Raw genomic sequence first — 19,587 nt, 5'->3', positions numbered from 1 at the left:
TGCGAGCCCGGCATGATCAATTCTTTTTCTATAGAGGAAGCCTCCCACATGCACTCTGCAGAGCTTCATTGTGCTCCCTAAAAGTCCTCGCCTGTGTTGAAGTATCTCTGTCATTGCCTCTCAATGGCTCAGCCCCCACACTAACCTTGTAGCATTTCAAAGGGAGGCCAAGGGGAGGCTGAGTGAACACGGACATGCGTAGGTGTCCACGCAACAAAAGGGGTTGAGAGGGCCGGGAGAACCAATGGCTGCTGCCATTCACTGCACCTCTGTTACAAGTTTCCTTTAAGGAGTTTTTCTTGCTTGGATTATAGTTATTTTTAAACTAGTCGCGTCATTGTTTTTCTCTCCTTGGAAGTATTTTTGCAGCAGCAGCTAACCGCATGACAACTTTCAACAAAAAAAAAAGAAGCCTGTCGCCGACAAAGATGATGTGAAACAAGTGTTAGCTACGTGTTAAAGTCACAGCTGGAGGATATCATGCGTTTGCAGTACGTAGAGAAGTGGCAGCCGGTTAACGTGACATGATCGCGAAGACCGTCTCGTGATGAGAACTCACAGTGAGAAAATGCTTTTGTTCGCAAAGGTGAGCGTCACTACAAGAGATTTACACTTTGAATAATCGAGCTGAAACCCTCGGATCAGGATGAGAAGCGTCTTGATTATTCTGTAAGACAAAATAAGCATCATATTTACGACATAAGGTAAGACATATATATATATATATATATATATATATATATATATATATATATATATATATATATATATATATGTACACAATTGAACTAATTGGGAAAATGAAGCGCATGAAAACTGATTCATGTCAATTATCGAGCATTACTTACACGTAGGATAATTAAGCGAGGTCATGGATCACTGTCATTCTCCACTGGTTCATTAATGCGGCTGTATGGTTTGGAATTAACATCACAGATGATGAAATAGGACAAATAGTTAATGTATATAGTTAATTAATGGTTAACATGTTGAGCCTCAGGGAATATTTTGGTGCTAATTACATGAAATTACATCTTGGTAATTAAGATTACAAGCACAATATCTACACGTGTCAGATATCTTCAAGGCAAAGCAAACTAGTCCTTTTGAGGGATTGATTGTTTACCTGGTTGTCAGCATATAAGCTTCTTATCACGTCAGTTGTGTAAATACCGTTGCCGTTACATGTGGTCTCTCAACACGGAACAATTAGCAATTAAGTGTGCTCGCGACGGTGCAGGCAAAACAATGAACTTTCATCCCGAACCAGTAATTCATATCCGCTTTGCTCCCTGGCTACTGTTACTAAGATCTAAACGGTGCAAATGATTTACAGCGTTACGACGTCACCGATCACACAACAACGTATTTTATCTTGGCAACAGCCTCCAACCGTCCTTCTCGTTGCCAATTGTATATCGTATACACGTTTATTCATTCAGGAAGTGTATGTACAAATGATTTTATGTCTCTTAATGTTCAATCATTCTGTTAAAACCAACGTGTGCGTGATCCAAACATTTCCAACAACTCGTTGTGAAAGTCCAAAAGTCAGCATTTGTTGACGCCATTGCAGTATGTTTGTATGACGCTCACGTCCACGCTGCTGACTGGGAGCTTTTTGTGTGATATTTACAGCTCTGAAGTCCATCTGCTCTTTGATAGATATGCAGGATTACAGATAGAGGAAATGTGGGTGTGCATTAGTGTCCATTAATGTCATTCATGTCATGTTGCTACACGCCCGCTAATGCACATCCCCAAAAAGAAACCACTAACATCTATTAATACCACTTTCCTCGTTTTGCGTCGATGTAGTTGGACTCCTCTTGTAACGCACACATAGTGGTTGTTGGCACGAGTCCCAACAGTAGCGGAGATAACCTAGATTTCAGGAAAACGGGGTTGTGGGCTGGTTGTCAGGCTGCATTCCCCCAAATGGCTGGGAAATCAGGAAGAGCAGAGAGAATGAGAAATGATCCTCCCTCCCACATCAACTCCAGTCAGCGCTAAGTAAACAAGGGAATATGCTACGGTTCAGGTCCGTCTGATTTATAATACGCCTGAAACCAAAGTGCTTCCCAAAGACTGATTCATGGAGTACATGCGTATGCATACAAGCACAAAGAAAAATATGTGCATGAATGTGTAAATCAAGCAAGATTGGAGGATTTTGAAGTTGCTCTTGAAATAAACGGGAAGCCGCTACGAGGTTCCACGTCAGGGGTGAGGTGGTCTCGTGTTAATAACCGCAACAGCTTTTTGTATTGGTTGTCAGCAGGAAATGGTAGCCTGCGATATATGGAGGTGGAGGGAGATATTAGTGCATGAATGACGGACGCTGCACAGCGGCAACATTAGATCATAGTTAGTTGCTTTGACGTCTACATCAGCGTTGTCTAGATGAATTCAGGAGAATGAAACCATGTCCAGATGCAGCTAAGTTGTGAGAAGCACATATGGGAAAGACACTTCACATCGCTGCTGTAATTCAGACAAAATTGCCTCGCCGCTATTCGGAAACCTCATTTTATACATTGGGAGAAACGTGAATTGGATTTCCGCTCTCCGAAGCTGTCTTTTCTTTGGTGTTTTGAAAGATAATGTGAGGATAATTTGCCACCGCGTTTTGAGCTCAGCTCTTTGAAGGTTTAGAAACAGATATCATTAGAGGCCTTTCTGAGAATAACATTTAGATTTTTCAATCACATAGAACCCTTCAAATTTGTCGGCGCCAGTGAAATGCCTCTTCATGAAACAATACTGTGATTGGAAAATGCAAGTTTAATGATCAGTGTACGGTGGCAAAGTAGGAGAATTAGGCTGTCAACCTCCACTGTGTGTACCGGTGGAAAGACTCGACAACTTTAGTATGCCATTATCCTGTTTGATTGCGATCAAACAGGATAATGGCAAATTACAACCTGCACAGAAAGAGTGGACAATAAATAGTTCCTGGTTGCAGTAGATGTGTCGCGGGGATTCAACAGTTGTGTAGCATGATACTGAGAAGTACACAACGCTGGAAAAACAAAGAAAGATGCCAGTGTTTTCCTGGAAAACACTTCATTTTGATAGAAATGACATATTTTAATTATATTTATGAAAGGCGTCAGTAATACAAAGACTGTCAACAACGGATAAAACCTTTGCTTATGAAGTTAAAACAACATTTTGATAATCCATTAAGCCTTTCTATAATTTTATCAAGCACAAATACCAAACATGTGCTGGTTCCAGATTCTCAAGTGTGAAGTTTTGCTGCTTTTTTAGTCACATATAATAAAATTAATTAAATCAAATTCAGAAACTTAAAGCTGGATATGGACATGTTACACACAAAAAAATACTTTAAAAACACACACAGACACTTTTGAAATTCATTGTTTAAAAAACAAACTTTGTTGCAGGCCAAATGGATTCTAACTGTATGAGTTTGTGCAACAACAAACAATTATTTCCTGTATAGAGTTCACACTGGTGGTACTTCTATCACCTTAAAGCCATCAAGTTACTGTCATAGTAAGATATTATATGTGCCTCCTTTTTACATAAAATACTACTGAAGCTATGTAAACCAAGTAAAGTGACAACCAACATGCTGCTGTGTAATGGACATTAAAGCTTTGCACATGCATGGACACATGACGATCCACACACACACACACACACACACACACACACACACACACACACACACACACACACACACACACACACACTCTGGTTAACATGAGTGACACATTGTTTCCTTCTCCTCGCTCACAAAAGACCTAACTGCTGAGTAAACACACCTGTTGTGTACAAAGAGCCCGGTGTGATAAGATAGTGTGCTCCTCTGTGCTGCGCGACATTATTTGCTGTACTTGTTTCGCTTGACTTCCAAAAGACCCGACTTTTAAATTAAGCCGGTTGCGGTGCTGAGATTCACTGCCTGTGTTGTACGAGAGTAATAAATAATCATTTGTATCTCTGCTCTGTGATGCTAATCTGGAGTTTAAGCAATGAGTGAGTGGCTTTGTTCTGAATTCGGCGCGCCGGCCAATTCATCCTGGACCCCAGCTGATGTTTACCCGGGCCGAGCCAGCAGCTGCTCTCACGGTCTGCGTCGACGAGGCGAGCGCTGCCTCCTGACATGCATCTGTCACAGCAGGGGTGGAAAACACACACACACACACACACACACACACACACACAAAAAGACAATCTAACCCACTCTGTTTTGTCTTTCTCTCCTCCCGCTTGTCCAGCATCCGCCTGGCCGCCCAGCGATCGTCACGATGAGCGAGAGTCGAAGGGAAGCGTTGGCGGCGCCGGCGCCCGAGCCCACCACCTCCTCCTCCTCCACGGCCGGCTCCAACACCACCAACATGGCCGGCCCGGGCACCGGCGAGAAGGACGAGGCCTTTTCCAAGCTGAAGGACAAGTTCATGAACGAGCTGAACAAAATCCAGTGTGAGTAGGTTCGCGGTGCTTTCTCACGGGGATATTGTTTAAGAGATGAAAACATGAAGAACAAGGAATCATTTTCATTATTTATTTTCAGCTAAAATGTTCTTGCTCAAGTCTTTCAAAATTCAATATTTTTGAGACTGAAGATTATGCTGATCCATTTTCTAAATCTGATTTTGATTGTTTTCTCTCCTGTGTTCGTGACTTTTGACTGGAAAGCTGAAAAGGATTTGCGAGTATAATCGCGCTAACTTCCTTCATTATAATTGTTTGCCTCCATGAAACAGGTGGAGGAAAAAAAGTTTTTCACAAGGTCTTTTTGGAAAAAAGGAGGTTTTCATTTTTCATATCTGTAAAAAACGGTTTTAATCTCACTGTGCACATTTATAAAAGGTACATGTATTTAGTGTTAGTAATGTATGTAAATTAGAAGTCACCCGGAAGAAAACCTTCATGCTTTCAGTTCCATTTATGACGTGTTGTCGTGGTGCACTTCAGCCTCTTGTGGCCAAAACTATAATTACAAACAAACACAAGAATCTTGACAGTAAAAAAAAACCCACCTGTTTTCATCAGATGAGAAATAGAAAATCAACTTAAACGATAAGGAACTAAGAGAGATTATCCCGGCAAAACGTTTTTATTTTGTTCAACTGATGACAGTCGTTATGAAAATGGATCAATGGATTTTAAATAAGCTACATCTAAACAGGTTTAATCAATGTCGGGCCAAAAATGTTTAAAAGCGTTACTATGCACCTGTAATGTATAAACCAATAGACTGATAGTCTAGTCGTCCATCTAGGTGTTCTGATTTCTCCTTATCAATAAGATACAGAGTACCGATATGATACCAACGCATACACTCTCGGCTACACGCTCGGTCCTGCACATGTGCTCCTTCCTACAGAGACGGCTCAATCTTTAGCTCCTCCCATCATCGATGTTGGCTGCAACGAGGCGGCCATCTTGCTTCTTTCTCTTCGCTTCAAAAGTAGTAGTGAGTGACACATAGTGTTGTGCAACCCGTGCAGCTGAAATGAGCCGGTGAATGATGTGATAGCGTGATCTCAGATCGGTGCATAGACTCACGTACCCGCTCAAGTATTTTAGGTTTCATCTGAGGCACTCACACGACTGGTATTGGAAGAACTCCAGCAAATAAGCTCTAAGATTACAGGCATGGTTAACCATCCCAGAAAAAAAAAAAAAGGCCCAGAAAGTGAAAAGCACATTTATCTCAAACAGAAAAACATGATTGCGTTGAATATTTCAAAAAATATCTTTTCAGAAAGAAGAAGAAAAAAAGCACAAGCTTGCAGGCTTTACACCTTTTCATAAAGGCTGTTTTTCAGTCGCTGTGCAACATGTGATGTGTCCGTAATTACACTCCCCCCGATTCCAAACCATTCAATCCATTCAGCGGGACGCTCGTGTAGCACAGGACTCCAAAATGTTCAGATGCGCGCGAACTTTTGCCGATGACGCACGAGAACGCGTCAGCCGTCCTCATCTTTGAGAAGAAATTATTTATTCACTCGCATCTTTCATTTTGTTTTGCGTGAGTCAACGACCATTTGAAGTGTTTGGCGCACTGAACGGTTTCGATGGAATTGTCTCAATTAATTACTCGAAGCGGAGGATAAACATCTGGCAACGATACGTCAAGTGTTTGACATGAGGAATTGCTAAATGATGCAGAAGTGGCTTTATTATTTGCTGTTACATTTTCAGTTTTTCGATCTTACTTGATCTTTCAGCCAAAACGGTGTCTTCATTTCCATTTAACAACACACATCCTCCTCTTTTATCACCAAAACTTTGACCAATGTGCATTTTACGCCTGGAGGATGTTACTGCGCTGTAGCACAGAACACAATGTGGTCGTCAGTGTGTCATTCGGGATGAAACCAAACAACCGCCAGGAGATCCAAAAGGTATCCGCATTTAGCAGAAATCTGACAAAAAACACATCAGCGAGCTCCTGTGGAAGTCATTCTTACACGTTGAAAAGGAGAGGCAGTATTTCAGAGGTGTGCTGGTGCACAGAGCAGCAGCATGAACAGAATCCTCCTTCAACAGAGGACGATTTCTTTGGACGAGCGTTCGTATTTACAAAATAAAGCCCCTCATTTATATTCCGATGACTCGCGGTTTCAACCGGTGAGCTTTATTGTCCGCGCGGGCTTGAACGGCACATTTTCTTTGATGGGAAGTAAGAAAAAGCCTTTTGATTTGGAAAGCGCGCGCTGCTGGAGAGGTTCGCGTCCCCTCTGGGTCAGTATTGCGAACGCATTGCTATTCCTACTCCATTTAACCCGAGCCTGACAACTTCTTCACATCACCTTGAGAAGAAGAAGTCATTACTTCTGCCACATTTTGACATCGTAATCTCGGGAAAAATAATACAATGTGGGTTTCTTTTTTGTTTGTATACCCTGGGCAGAAAACCTTTCTGAGAGGTTCTCAAAGAAATGGTCCGGTATACAGTTTTAAATTACTGTTTTCGCACCTCATCCCCTCAATCAGAAGCAGTGTTTACTCCCCGGTGCTGCCAAGCTGATGATGAATGCCTCGAGCCTTGGTTACACTGTGGAATATCGATACGGTCTGGAGTCGGTCAACAAGGAATATGCAAGAGGAGAAGCTGCGGGCTCAGCTCCTGCTGGTGCAGAAGGTTTTCTTATGGGGCTTATATCCCAGTTTAAGCCCCGCAGGCTTTGAGGCCCGGTCCCTTGAGGCCGTGAGACCGGCCAAACTAGTTGCAGAGTTTCTGTCCATCAGGATCTGCAGGGCATATATATCTCTGAGCAGGGGATTTGGCCTCAGCTGCCGGCTGATGGCTCAAGCATCCCAAAAAAAAAAACGGCCGCCTTTATCGCAGTCTTTCTACATTTACTGTGCACGCTTTTTTTTTTTCCATTCCAATTTTTCAAGGAGAAAGTCACAAAAATGTGTTTGCATGCATATTTTATCTAGTTTTCTGGATGCTGCGTTCCAGTTTGGGGAGGGCTGTTGCTCACCAGAAAGTTTTGTCCAGCTAACTTTTTTTTTTTTTTTTACATTTATTATAGGACAGCAGTTCAAACTGTGACACATAGAGGAGGGAAATAGCTGCTTTATTTCCTCTGGCTCTCTTCAGGAGGAATACTAGAGATACAATACAATAAACTTACAAGGTTTGCTAAACTACGACCACATTGCAGGGTCATTCAATCAATAAACACACAAAATCTAATATATTTGACCCACTTGGTCCAGAATATAATAACCAAGGACAGCACCAAATCCTCACAAACGATGTTTTTTTTTTGGCTTAATATACAAACTAAATGAAATAACGTTTGAAGAAGTAGAGAAAAGCCCCGACGACAACGATGGAAATCAAAGGCAATACATGCAAATTAAAATACATTCAACATGATTGTGTGTACAATAATTCCTTGAACACAAAAGAAGCAATCTAATCCATTTGTGAATGATCCCTCCAGGTTCACAGAAACATGAACACACACACACACACACACACTGAGGTCTGACTTTGTAATCACACTAAACCATATTGTGACTTTCGAGCAAAGAGGTTGCCTCAAAGGAAACCAGCGTATTGAATTTCTCGGTACGTTATTTAAACACCCAAAGCTTTACTTCCCGATAACAATTAACCTCTGAGCGCAGAAGCTGTTTGATCCATGACTGCTGGTTCCTCCAGCCGTTACTCCAAATAACAGACAAGCGATTGACATTTCAGGAAAATAAATCTGAATTTTTTTTGCAGCGACGTTCTGCTTTTTGGCAGCCGAAGGCACTCGCAAACACTTTCATACTTTGAAAGAGGTTTAATTAAAAGATATATTTTCCCTTTAGTTGAGCAATCTGTCATAATTCATCAATTAAAATGTTTTTTATTTGACGAAATGCAACATTTCAGCTTTATTTGCTGTGTCCCACAAGCGCACGTACACAACAAAGCATTTTCTTATCCACTCTGGGACTGATCGTTCTGACTTTTTCTTAATCCAAAATATTAAGGATACAAAGTTCAAATGGTTTCCGCTAAAAATCTACAACAAATATATTAGAAATATACAACAAAAAAAAATACTAAAATCAGACTTAGTGGTGTAACTCTGGACAAAGAAAAAGAAAGCGCCTAAAGAAAAACACGGAAAGATGGATCAGAGCTTGAATGTGTCTCAGCTTGACTTTGTGGCTGCTCACAGTCAACAGACAGCAGAGTTTGGGGGAAAGAGGGATTATGGAGGTGGATCAGCAGAGCCACTCGTCTCCGTCTGCCTGCTGCTGCTGGCGACCAGCCAGCGGCTGTTCGGTCTCTGCCCCCGTTTTGTTTTTTTTGCAGAAGTTTCCCCGCCGCTAGCTGCCGCTAGCTGCCGCTAGCTGCCGGTCAAAACCCGAGCCAGATCGGTCTCGCCCCGCAACCCAGCTTCCCTCCGTCGACAGATGGGGAACGGATCCTCCATCTTCTCTGGGATTTTGTCAGCACTCGAGGGTCCCGTCTACGTTACGGTTCTCTGTTGCTGGAGCTTTTGCAAACACGACGCCTTGTTTGTGCTCAGAAATAGCTGGAAATGACCAACAGTGTGTGTTGTTTTTGTTGTACATTGCTTTTTTGGGCTTAAATGATGGAGGCTGTTGGATATCAACGTCTGTATTATGATAGAGAGATGAAGCCTCCAAAGCAAACTATTGAACACATTTAAATTCATCCAATAGTTCAACAGAGATATTTCAGTCTGGTGTGGCTTGAAACAATCCCTCTTCCCTCGTTTTCAGGACATAGCGGTGCACCACATTAAACTGCGTTTCTTGGTGCCCCAAAATTATTAGAATTCTCTCTGGTGCCATCCATTGCTGAAAATCCACCTCCTGCAACACATTAATGTGAATGTAGTGTCACTTTAACTCAACATTTTCGAGCCGATGCATCAACATTGTCATACATTCTGATAATAATCTCAATAATGGGCCACACAGGATAGCCAAGACTACACAAAATCACCAAGAAATCCTTTTTTTGGTAATCAAACGCACATGGAGGACGGTTTTCATGAGCATCAGCTTCCGTTTGTGCGGATACTTACAAGAGGCTGCCTGCTGCGGACGTTTTGTTTGCTTAAACAAGCCGCAGCGGGGAAAGGCCGCGGACAGAGTGTTGCTCTCGTAAGCGTAACGAGATTTAATGTCAAGGTTAATTGACCAACAGGGTCCTGCCACATTGGATTAGCGTGGGCTGCTGGAAGTGGATATAACCCAGATGCAATATTACACACACACGTAAATGCATCTATTGAACTCCATCCGGTTCATAAAAGCTTTTTGTCAAACGTAAAGTGCTCTATATTATAGAGGAACTCTTTTGAAAGACAGAGCGGAGTCAGAGCAGAGACGTCTTACGACGCTGGCGTCAATCTTCATGGGATTCATTTAAAAAGTAGCCGTCAGTGTAAGTGACAAGCAAACTCTGATCCCAGTGGATATAAATGAATACTTTAAAAGATGCAGAAGCACAAGCTTTATTCAGTAGCTTTTGACTAGATCTTTCTCTGTAGTAGATGTTCATTTATGTTTAATCCTCTTGATGTCGGATTAGCTAAATTCACACCCAACACAATGCAGAGACTTCATTAATTTGACTGTAATGCAGTGAAATAGTTGTTTTCCAAGTTAAATCGTCTTCATCCAAAAAATAAAAGAGGATAATTTAGGTTTGAGTTGTTGCCATCATTTCTGTTAGTAACACTTTGCTCTACACTACTATGGGTGAAATGCATTTTACTTATTGAATGGTCTGCATATGTCTCACTTACTATGGCACAGTTCCAAATATTGCAGGAGTGACTCACAGACCTCCATGTTTATGAATCATTTCCTTTCTCTTACTGGATGTACATGGAGGGCAGGAAACGTCGAGCAAAACGTGTTGTTTTTGCCTCATGATGATGACCATCTGATAAAAACTAGATTTAAAAGTTATTTTTAGGGTTAGCAAACTCAGAACTGTGGCGCATCAAAGCCAAAATCAGTTGTGCCCGACCTTTCGTGGCAAATTGTATTTTCTACTCTACTGGCTGAATGTAGAGCCGGGACTTAAACTTCTTCTAGTAGACCAGGAACCACTCAAATATTCTGTAAGGTAACATATATATTTATATATAAATATATACTCACCTTGTCTAAAGTGCTTTTAAGGTTCCTCATTGGTTCCTGCTCCTACACCATTTCAATGACAGTGCTGAAAAAAACCACGTTGCGCTTTGAGGAACAGCAAACATGGATTTCATCATGCGCGGCCCTGCCATTACACAAAACTCCATTTTCCTTGACATGCCGCGCAGCGGAACAAGAGATAAGTGCTGGGAGTTGAAGTGCGGCACGCACGCTGCCAGTACTCCCTCTCTCTCACTTTCTCTCTCTTTTTTCCCTCTCTTGCTCCCTCTCTCTCATTTAAGAGAAGACACTCACACAATGCAGCTAATCAGGATATGCTTTTATTGCTTTTCGGGACTTCGGTTTCTTAAATGAAGGAGCGCAGAAGTGCCTTTCGCTGGAAGACGCACGCCTGACGAGGAAGATGAAGGTTCATGCCCTGATTTCTAGTGTTACTGGCTAAAGGGCATTCCATCAGACCGCGTGAGCTTCGATGAAATGCCAGGATGAGCGCGGAGTGACGTCAGCGCTTTAGGGGGTTATTCAAGATTTACGTTAATCGAGGCTTCTATTTGCACAAAAAAAAAAAAAAAAAAGTCAGTTTCAGGTGATTGCCATCGCTGTGATTTTGTCGAGACACTTCCATTAAAGGACCGTCTGCTCACGTCGCCTCGCGTTTGCATTTGTATATGCGGCGTAAAAGTGAAAAAACAACGTGCAGCAGTCTGCTCGGAGGCATCAGACACACAAACGCTGCTGTGTCGTACCAGGTTAGAGGTGTCGGGTGGGCCTTCCTTCACTTTCAGCGGGATTTTGAGACAAAACTAAGTGACTTTTAAGAGAAGTTCTGGCTTCATCTCCGGTCATGCAAGCTCTCAGCACAGACATATCTGTTCCAAGGGTTTATAAGTTGTAACAATAGCTTTGTTAATCGTTAGTACATCATTTAGTTCAGCTTTATGAGTCAGTTATAAGCATTTAAAAAAAGAGGTTGTGAACAAATCTAATTATCTAGAAAACATCCAACCAGTCCCCCTGAATATTTCACCATTTCAAACCCAAAATGATCCCTTATTAATGGCTTTCAACTGATCTATGAAACATTGGTTAACCATGAACAGAGCCATTATGGATAGTTACTTCTGAACCCTTTATATATTGTGTCTAAGTGGCACCACAAATCTGTTTGACAAATCTATATTTAAGTGCAACAACTTAGCTTTGACTTGTCTCTAAAGGCGAAAAAAAAACCTCTCCCGGACTGGCAGTTTATTCTCAGTATAGCTTCAAGTTTTAAAGGAAATGCTGTCAGTTTTGGATGGCTCATTGTAAACAAGTCCCATCCAGTGTCACCTCCATCAGCACCCTGCTCCGGGGCGAGGCCAAAGCTGGAGATCCTTAAGTTATTTTAGAGCATCACTCACTGTTTTTTCCTTGGAGGAGAGTGCTTATTGATTTTGTCAACAGAGCATCGATTTCCCTCTTCCCTCTCTCTCCCCTCGGACCCCGGAGGAGAAACCACAGCTGAATGCTGGCGAGCAAAACCCCAGAGTGATAGACTGTAATTGTACTTTTCTGTTTTGACGGGTCTTTTTGGAGTTTTTTTTTTTCTTTGTAGATAGTCTTCAAAGGACTTATTTTATCTATTGGTGTGTTGGATGTGTGACCACTATGGGGCTGCTTCCTTAAATGCACCTTGGTGAGAACTACATGTTGTCTTCCTCAAGAAGAAGATGGATATTTTATATTGTATATTGTATGGCGGCCTTGAGGCCGGTGAGAAGGGAAAAATATACCTATTTTCCAAGTCTGATCTTTTTAGTTCTTTTTTCAACTGAATTCAACTGAATGCACTCTTAATGTAAGTTTATATATATATATATATATATATATATATATATATATATATATATATATATATATTTAGTGTTAGCAAGTAACACTAAAACTAAAGATTTAAGACTTAAGACTTAAGAAAAAAACATTCATTCTTTTAGTCTTATTTAGTGAATAATGTAGCGATGCACTTTCGCCTCCTGTGGCGGAAATGAGTATTACAATACGCCTCCATCAAAAACAAAATATGCCCAAAAAATTGCACAATGACAATGAAACAGCAAGAAAAAACTAACTGAGAAACAAAGTAAACTTTTCCCACCTATTTCACAGATGGAGAAAAACTGTGATTCTGAAAATGATTCTGGCAAATCCATTTTCCACCATTTCTTACAGCAGATAAAAGATTATTGATAATACTATTTAGAAATTGTCTCCCCAGAAGTTCTTTCTCCCGTTTGCCTCTCTGTAAAACCGCCGTACTTCCTTTCAGAGTCGTAAGCGCCGAGAAAAAAATAATATAATAATTTTTCCCCCAAAATTGGTTCATTTGTCTGTTATTCCTCTCCATTAAAATGAAGGGTGGGCTGCCAGGTGTTTGGTGTCTGCTGAGTAGAATAAAGGAGCAGCGATTACGACTGCTGAAGGGAGAAGTCTGTTGCGAGGTCTCATTATTTTCAGCCCATCTGGACTGTGTGTCGTCTTTCCGCTACTTAAAGAAACCCACTCCTTCATCCGTCGTGGCGTGTGCTGTGTTTACTGTAGCTGCACGCATCGGGGAGCACTAACTGTCTGCCGGTTGTAGTCGAGAAAGGTGTCGCCGTGTTACAGCCGCCACTGCGTTGTCCGGCCGAGCGTCTGACCGTCTGTAGCTGACGGAGTAACTTGCCGGTTGTCCGCTTTCCTCAGTCAGGTCCACACAGTACAGTGCAACATCATTTAGTGGAGGAAACAAGAAGACATGCAGCCTCCTTTGAATTATAACTATTTAGCGGAGCTGCGTATCTCCAAGTCTTTAAAAGCTTTGTTTTTTTTAGTTTCCTACTTAAAAGATCTTCAAATATCGTCAGCGTGACTTGAAAACGCTGTCAAGCTCAAGGGAAAAAATGGAGCCTGGATTAAAAATTGCGTGAATTATCTATTTTGTTTTTAGAATAAAGGCATCAAAGCCTCCAGCATTTCCTTTCACAATAAAAGCCCGAGACCTTCGTAATGCAATCTGTTCATCACTCAGAGACTTTTTTCTAAAAGTTAACTCATATTAATACCTACAATATCTTAGGAGTTAAGCTCAGACAGTTTTCTCTCTCTAATGAAAATTGCCGTTTATTTTTTTCTCAAATTTGCATCCCTGTCAGTATGAATAGTTTTGAAAAGTATTTTGCCTTTCAGTGTTTATTCATCTTAGGCTAACTCCTACTTTTAAAACTTATCCAACTATTGTGTCTAGTGTGTGGACTGTTGTGTACGTTAATACACACAAGTGTGCTGGATATGAAGTGAGAGTATTGGGGTGTACTAGTGTGCTTTATAACCTGCATTTGGTTGCTGTGATGAAGTTAAATGTTCGAAAAAAGCCCAGACTTTGTGTCCAATCATAACTTTAGTAAAAAAAAACACACATCATAGATTAATGAACGTGTCTCTTCGACCTTCCAGCGTTGGCCCTCGGCAGAAACACGTCACAATGAAGTGACATCGTCCAAAGTAAAAGAAGACGTCTGAGACTCGTTGATTTGTATGCTGTGTTGAAGGTTAAAAAGAAATCAGACAGAAATGCAAATGAAAACGTCGTCACACAAAAACAACATGTCTCAGCCGGAGGGCACAACGTATACTTTTTGACAGGACATGATGACTGGGAAATTGATTATATGACTGTGGGGGGTTACAACATTTGAAATGAAAGAAAAACCATCTTGCTCTTGTTCTCGAACCTCCTCTGAAAATGAACTATACATATCCAGGTTTAATTCAACCGATGAGATTAGACACGTTTCTTTTTTTGGCTCTTTTTTCTTTCTGCAGCTCTGCCTTTCAGAAAAGGTTTTTCTGTAATCTGTAAGAAATGCAAAGCCTTCAATCTCAACACAAAGGGCTAATTTCATCCTGTTCCTAAAGGTAATGCAGCAGCAGAAGAGCATGTGACCGATGTGTGTCAAACCCCCGTGAATCTGTTTGATTTCACTGCATCATCGGCTTGTCACGGTGGCACCGTCGCTAATGCCTCTCAAGCCCACCCGGCACCGCCGGCTCTCGGTCCCGGCTCAGGTTCTGTGTTGCCGGTGATTGCCGTGAAGGTGTCAGCTGTCGGAGGATCTTTTGTTTAAATGGCAAGTGGAAAATGCCAACATCTGTCACCTCCACTAAATTGGCTGAAGCCGCTCAGCCGGATGTCGTCCCGCCGGTCGGGACCGATCGTTAAAGAGTCTGCCACCTCTTGATGGACCCAGACGCCGCCTCAGGTGCTGCTCCAGTGTCCCGACTCTGCCGCCACACACCTTTTATCTCACCTCAGTCAGTCGCTATAGAACCACTTGTTTTCACAGAGATGTTGTTTTTCTTCTATTTCTTCCCCAAAAGTTCTAATCCAAACTCTTTCTCCCCCTTTTCCATCCCCCCTCACAGTGCCGTCATGGGCCATCGTCTCCATCGCCTTCGTGGCCATCATCCTGGTGTTAGCGTGCTGCTTCTGCGTCTGCAAAAAATGGATATTCAAGAAGAAAAACAAAAAGAAGGGCAAAGACAAGGGCAAAAATGCCATCAACATGATGGACGTCAAGGACGGAGCCAAAACCGAGGTAAAGACTTTGAACTTTTGTCGCTTAGAATCCAGAAACATTTCCTCTCGTAAAGCTCTTACCGGCAAAATATTGAGTTTTTTTTGCACAATGTGACGCTAAGTAGTAAAACATATCTTTGCACAGAAATATATCAAAAATATATCCGATAATGTTTAGTGTTTCAAGTTCCTTTTGCTGCGTTCAACATTATATATTCTTTTCATATTTTTAGTGTCTCTAATTATGACCCATTTGATTGATCACATTTGCAGTTGCATCAACACACGTGGCTGTTTTCAGCAATAATGTTGCTGCAAATGTCGCAATCAAAAACGTCCCTATTTTTTCATGCAATTGCTGTTACTGTATGTATTGTGTATGTCTTACGTATTCATGGTTGCCAAAGATATACATACAGTATATTCCACCACTCACTTACAAGTATAATTCAGCATAACAACAGGAGAGTTACTTTGAAGCCATTTAAATGGCTTCAGATTGAAAAGAGAGCGTTTCAATCTCTCTCTTTTTCTCCTACTTTTCGTTCCTGTGAGTGTTCCTTTTGGTCACATGAGGACCTGCTCACATGTTGAAGAGTGTGAGTAACGTTTGCCGTGTAATGAAGTGGTATCTACCCAGAGAAATGACATCACCGAACCACAAACAACTGGGAGGGAAGAGTAATTAAACCCTTTACCTTTCACCAGTACAGAACGGGGAGCAATGAAAAAACCCTTGAAATGGCGAGTGAGTGTTACATTTGCACACCTCTGCTATTAGAGGTGCATCCGAATCATAGATGTAAAAAAAAAAAAAAACACTAACATTGTTTTATTACTTCACTACTTATTGTGGAATAATCATGAATTAAGACGGGAACGTTAAAGATTAATTTATGTTCTAATGTGACAGAGAGCAGCTTTAACGGCACGCAGTGTCTCCCAAATAGCTGCGCCAAAGCACATCACTTGTGCTTGTTAGAGGAAAAGATTTCCCATTAATTTTCCAATATTCTCGGCGCCTGAGAAGCCTCCATTTTTTATGTTTCCAAATAGCCATTAATCAAAATAAAAGACCCCATTTATCCGTCGCCCCCTCATAACTAATCTCTTGAGATCGGTGAATCTGCCGCTTCCGAGGCGAGCGGTCATTTCTCCTGGTGTGCCCAAGACTCTGGTGTGTTAACTCCTGTGTGTGGTTGTTTTAATTTGTGTTTCTTCCTTCTATGTCCTCCTTATCTGTGTTGTGTCTGATGACTGTTCGGGATGGTCACTGGCGGTAGGTTCCAAATTGCTGTTGGATCTTCTTAAGCCTGCTGCTCTGATGTTTTTTTTTATAGCCTCTTGACAACAACTTACTCCCATAGAACCAAATATATGTAACTATGCACACAGTACATGTATATCTGCTGTATATATGTGCGTAAAACCTGCATACGCACATATATATGTATGAAAGAAACACTGGGTGCGCATTGACGAGGTTGAACCATGCTGATTTTTGGAGCGGAGCTAAAGTCTCCTGCCTTTTTGAATCTTTAATTTACATTTAAAACAAGTGGCGGCGAGCGGATGTAGAATGATTGAGAGGCTCCACAAGTAAATGCCCTTTTGAAACTGGGGATGAAAAAAGGAAGCTCTTGACGTGCAGGAGGATTTGCATTCACATCTGTCAACCCAGGTGAAACAGATCGTAGCTTTTTCCTGGAGCGCTGGACGCGCAGAAATTGGATTAAACCTAAAAAAAAATCATATAAATTCACACGTTTGATAAACCAGGTGATTTTCTTTCCTCAATCATTTTAACCTGCTCTGCTTTTACCTTTTTTTATGTGCCAAAAAAACCCGAAAAAAACCCCACTCAATTTAGACTTCCTCCCGAAAGGCAGAGACCAAAGTGGCTCAGCGTAAAGTAAAAAACAATCAGTGTTGTTCAGCCTTTTTGCTTTTCACATGAGCAACTTGACAAACTAATAGGAGCAGCCCCCTCCCCTCCTCCCACCACCACCACCACCCCCACCCCCTCGATGTCCATTACAACCCCTTTTACCAACACCTACCCACCCACTGCTGGCATGATGCTTCTAGCTACCATCGGCGTAGGGGATCACGTAGGCGCATTTCGGGGTTGCGGTGACAATGCGACTGTCTGTCTTGAGGGCGATACCAGACTCGGGGGGGGAATGAAGAAGCACTTGGTTTGAACGACAGAGAATGCTCTGCATGCCTGACGAAAACAAAAGAGACATCTTGGAAGGCATCTTTTGACGCTGAATGAATGACCTTGAGAAGCTAGTCTTTTTGCCTCTTCAATCGCATGTTGGTCTTATAAGAAACTCCCCCACCAGCACCCCTCCTCTGCTCCCCCTGCTCCGCCCCCCTCAGTGCCAGGCCAGCGATAGGGCAACTTCACTTCTCTCTCTCTCTCTCTCTCTCTCTCTCTTGCCACTGCAGACTCTTCCCAATTGATGTGTTTCTGCCAGAGACTTTATCTGCCCGAAATAACATCAAGGGAATTGTCTGACTGTGATCTTTTCTGGAAGCATCGCTCCTCTCTCTATCCTCTTCCCCTCTCTTTTTCAACTTTCCTCTCTCCATGTCTCTTCACGTGGGCTGTACCCGAGTCGGAATTTATTGAACTTGCTGTTAGCTATTCGTTCACTTTCTTTTCCTCCCGTATAGACAATCTGGCAACCCGTGACAGGAGTTTCAGTCTCTGACGTGTCAGAGTGTCATACTGAACATGTTAACATTTCTCAATGGGCTGGGTCCGTGCTGTCTGTTCGAGGGATTCACTCGTTCATTCAGCAGCTCGGGGAAGAGATCCCATCATGGGACGTCTGGACCTGGCCGTGGGCCTTTACTATGTGGGTCGTGCGCCACGACTGGCTTCTGGGTCAGCTTCTTGGAAATACCTGAGCTGAACATGGCTCTATGTTTTGAACATATCCCTAGAATGTGTTCACGATTAGATTGTTCACAAGACCACAAAGTTCTTCATAAATATATATATTTTGAAGATGGCTCCACTCACATGTAAAGACACCTGAGGCTTCACCTCCGGTTGATTCGACTCCTCGGCCTTAAGGGGTGCAGCTCTTCTCTTCTCCCTCTTCCCCCTCTTCACCCTCTTCCTCCTCTAACGCCTGCCCATTGCTCTCATCTCTGACGACACCCTCTGATCTTTCCTCCCATTGAGACAGAAACACCCAGAGATTGATAGAAAAGCATCTTCAGGGGACCAGGCCCGGCGCTTTAGTGCATCACAGAGCATGTCCTGGTGTTAACTGCTATGGTGTTTTAGTGCTTGCTTCCCCCGTTTCCTCTCCCCCTCCTCCCTTCCTCTTATTGCACCGTAAAACAAGTGGCAGCTTTTACAGGAGTAGGTCAACTGGCAGGACCCGGGCGGGGGAACGGCTGGCTGGGTGCTAGCACCAGCGACAAACGGGCGACACTGACTCTTGGTGGGTGTCTCCTTCAGGCCTTGAAGGATGAGGAGGATGCGGAGACAGGGCTGACTGAAACGGAGAAAGAGGAAGAGCCCAAGGAGGACCAGAAACTGGGCAAATTACAATACTCCCTGGATTACAATTTCACCGAGAATACGGTAAGGCTCTGTTCTCCGAATCGCTCTGTGTGTGTCGTGGTTGCCAAAAGGTCCTCCTTCGTAAGTATGGTCACACCCAACTTCCGCGGGGGTCCAACTTTTCATCTCTCCAGAGATTAAACAGGACCCAACCCAGGTTTTGCACAACATTTCTTCCCTTTGCTGCGTCGTTTTGTGTCCTGAAGCTCGAGGAGCCGTCTCACAGGGGACAGCACGGTGGTCGAGTTTGTTCATTCGCTACTGAGCCTTGTGAAAGATACAGTGGGCTATTGGGATTTACTTAGTCTCTGAATTTGTTTCCTTCTTTCTACTTGATTGAAAACAGACCCCGCAGAACCCCATCTGCTTTATTTTGTGTTTCCAGCAGGCTGAGTTTAAAAAGAAAGAAGCAGAACGAGGACGCACAGATGTTGTGTGACAGATAATAGACACGGTGCGTGAACACAGCGCTGTCCCTCACTGGGCTAGCTAACTCCCCATTATGAACAGGACAGACAGCCAGAGATTAGACAGTTAAACTGCCGCCGTACCCACACCGAGTCACACACCGGCGTAGGTACAGCTCCCTTAAAATAACAAAAAGACTGTGATCGGTACACACGTTTCCTCATGTTTGTGTCGCCTTCAATCATCAATAATTATCAGCATTTGACTGTTGAGTCAGTAATTAGTGTTCAGTCACCCAAGCCCTGGTTATTATTATTTTTTTTGGAGGGAAAAGTATTGAATCATTTCATAAAAA

At 42.5% G+C, this 19,587-nt stretch overlaps 1 protein-coding gene across 4 annotated transcripts in view; it reads left to right on the top strand.

Annotated features, from left to right (window-relative positions):
* syt1a (synaptotagmin Ia) overlaps window positions 1-19,587 on the top strand; it is a 75,054-nt gene that overhangs the window by 29,452 nt on the left and 26,015 nt on the right. For 3 of the 4 annotated variants that reach the window (XM_068586629.1, XM_068586630.1, XM_068586626.1), the window contains 3 exons: window positions 4,251-4,455; window positions 15,085-15,257; window positions 18,720-18,845. In XM_068586629.1, the coding sequence (XP_068442730.1) occupies window positions 4,281-4,455; window positions 15,085-15,257; window positions 18,720-18,845 (474 nt within the window). In that variant the 5' untranslated portion in view covers window positions 4,251-4,280. The remainder of the gene's footprint in view (window positions 1-4,250; window positions 4,456-15,084; window positions 15,258-18,719; window positions 18,846-19,587) is intronic. The other variant, XM_068586627.1, reaches the window with a different exon arrangement.

Source organism: Clinocottus analis, unplaced genomic scaffold (genome assembly GCF_023055335.1).
Source record: "Clinocottus analis isolate CAN_PGR_092001 unplaced genomic scaffold, fCliAna1.0.p SCAF_20, whole genome shotgun sequence".
NCBI classification, from domain to species: Eukaryota; Metazoa; Chordata; class Actinopteri; order Perciformes; family Cottidae; genus Clinocottus; species Clinocottus analis.
The sequence above is the reverse complement of the archived record's forward strand: the minus strand, read 5'-3'. Positions and strand labels throughout refer to the sequence as shown.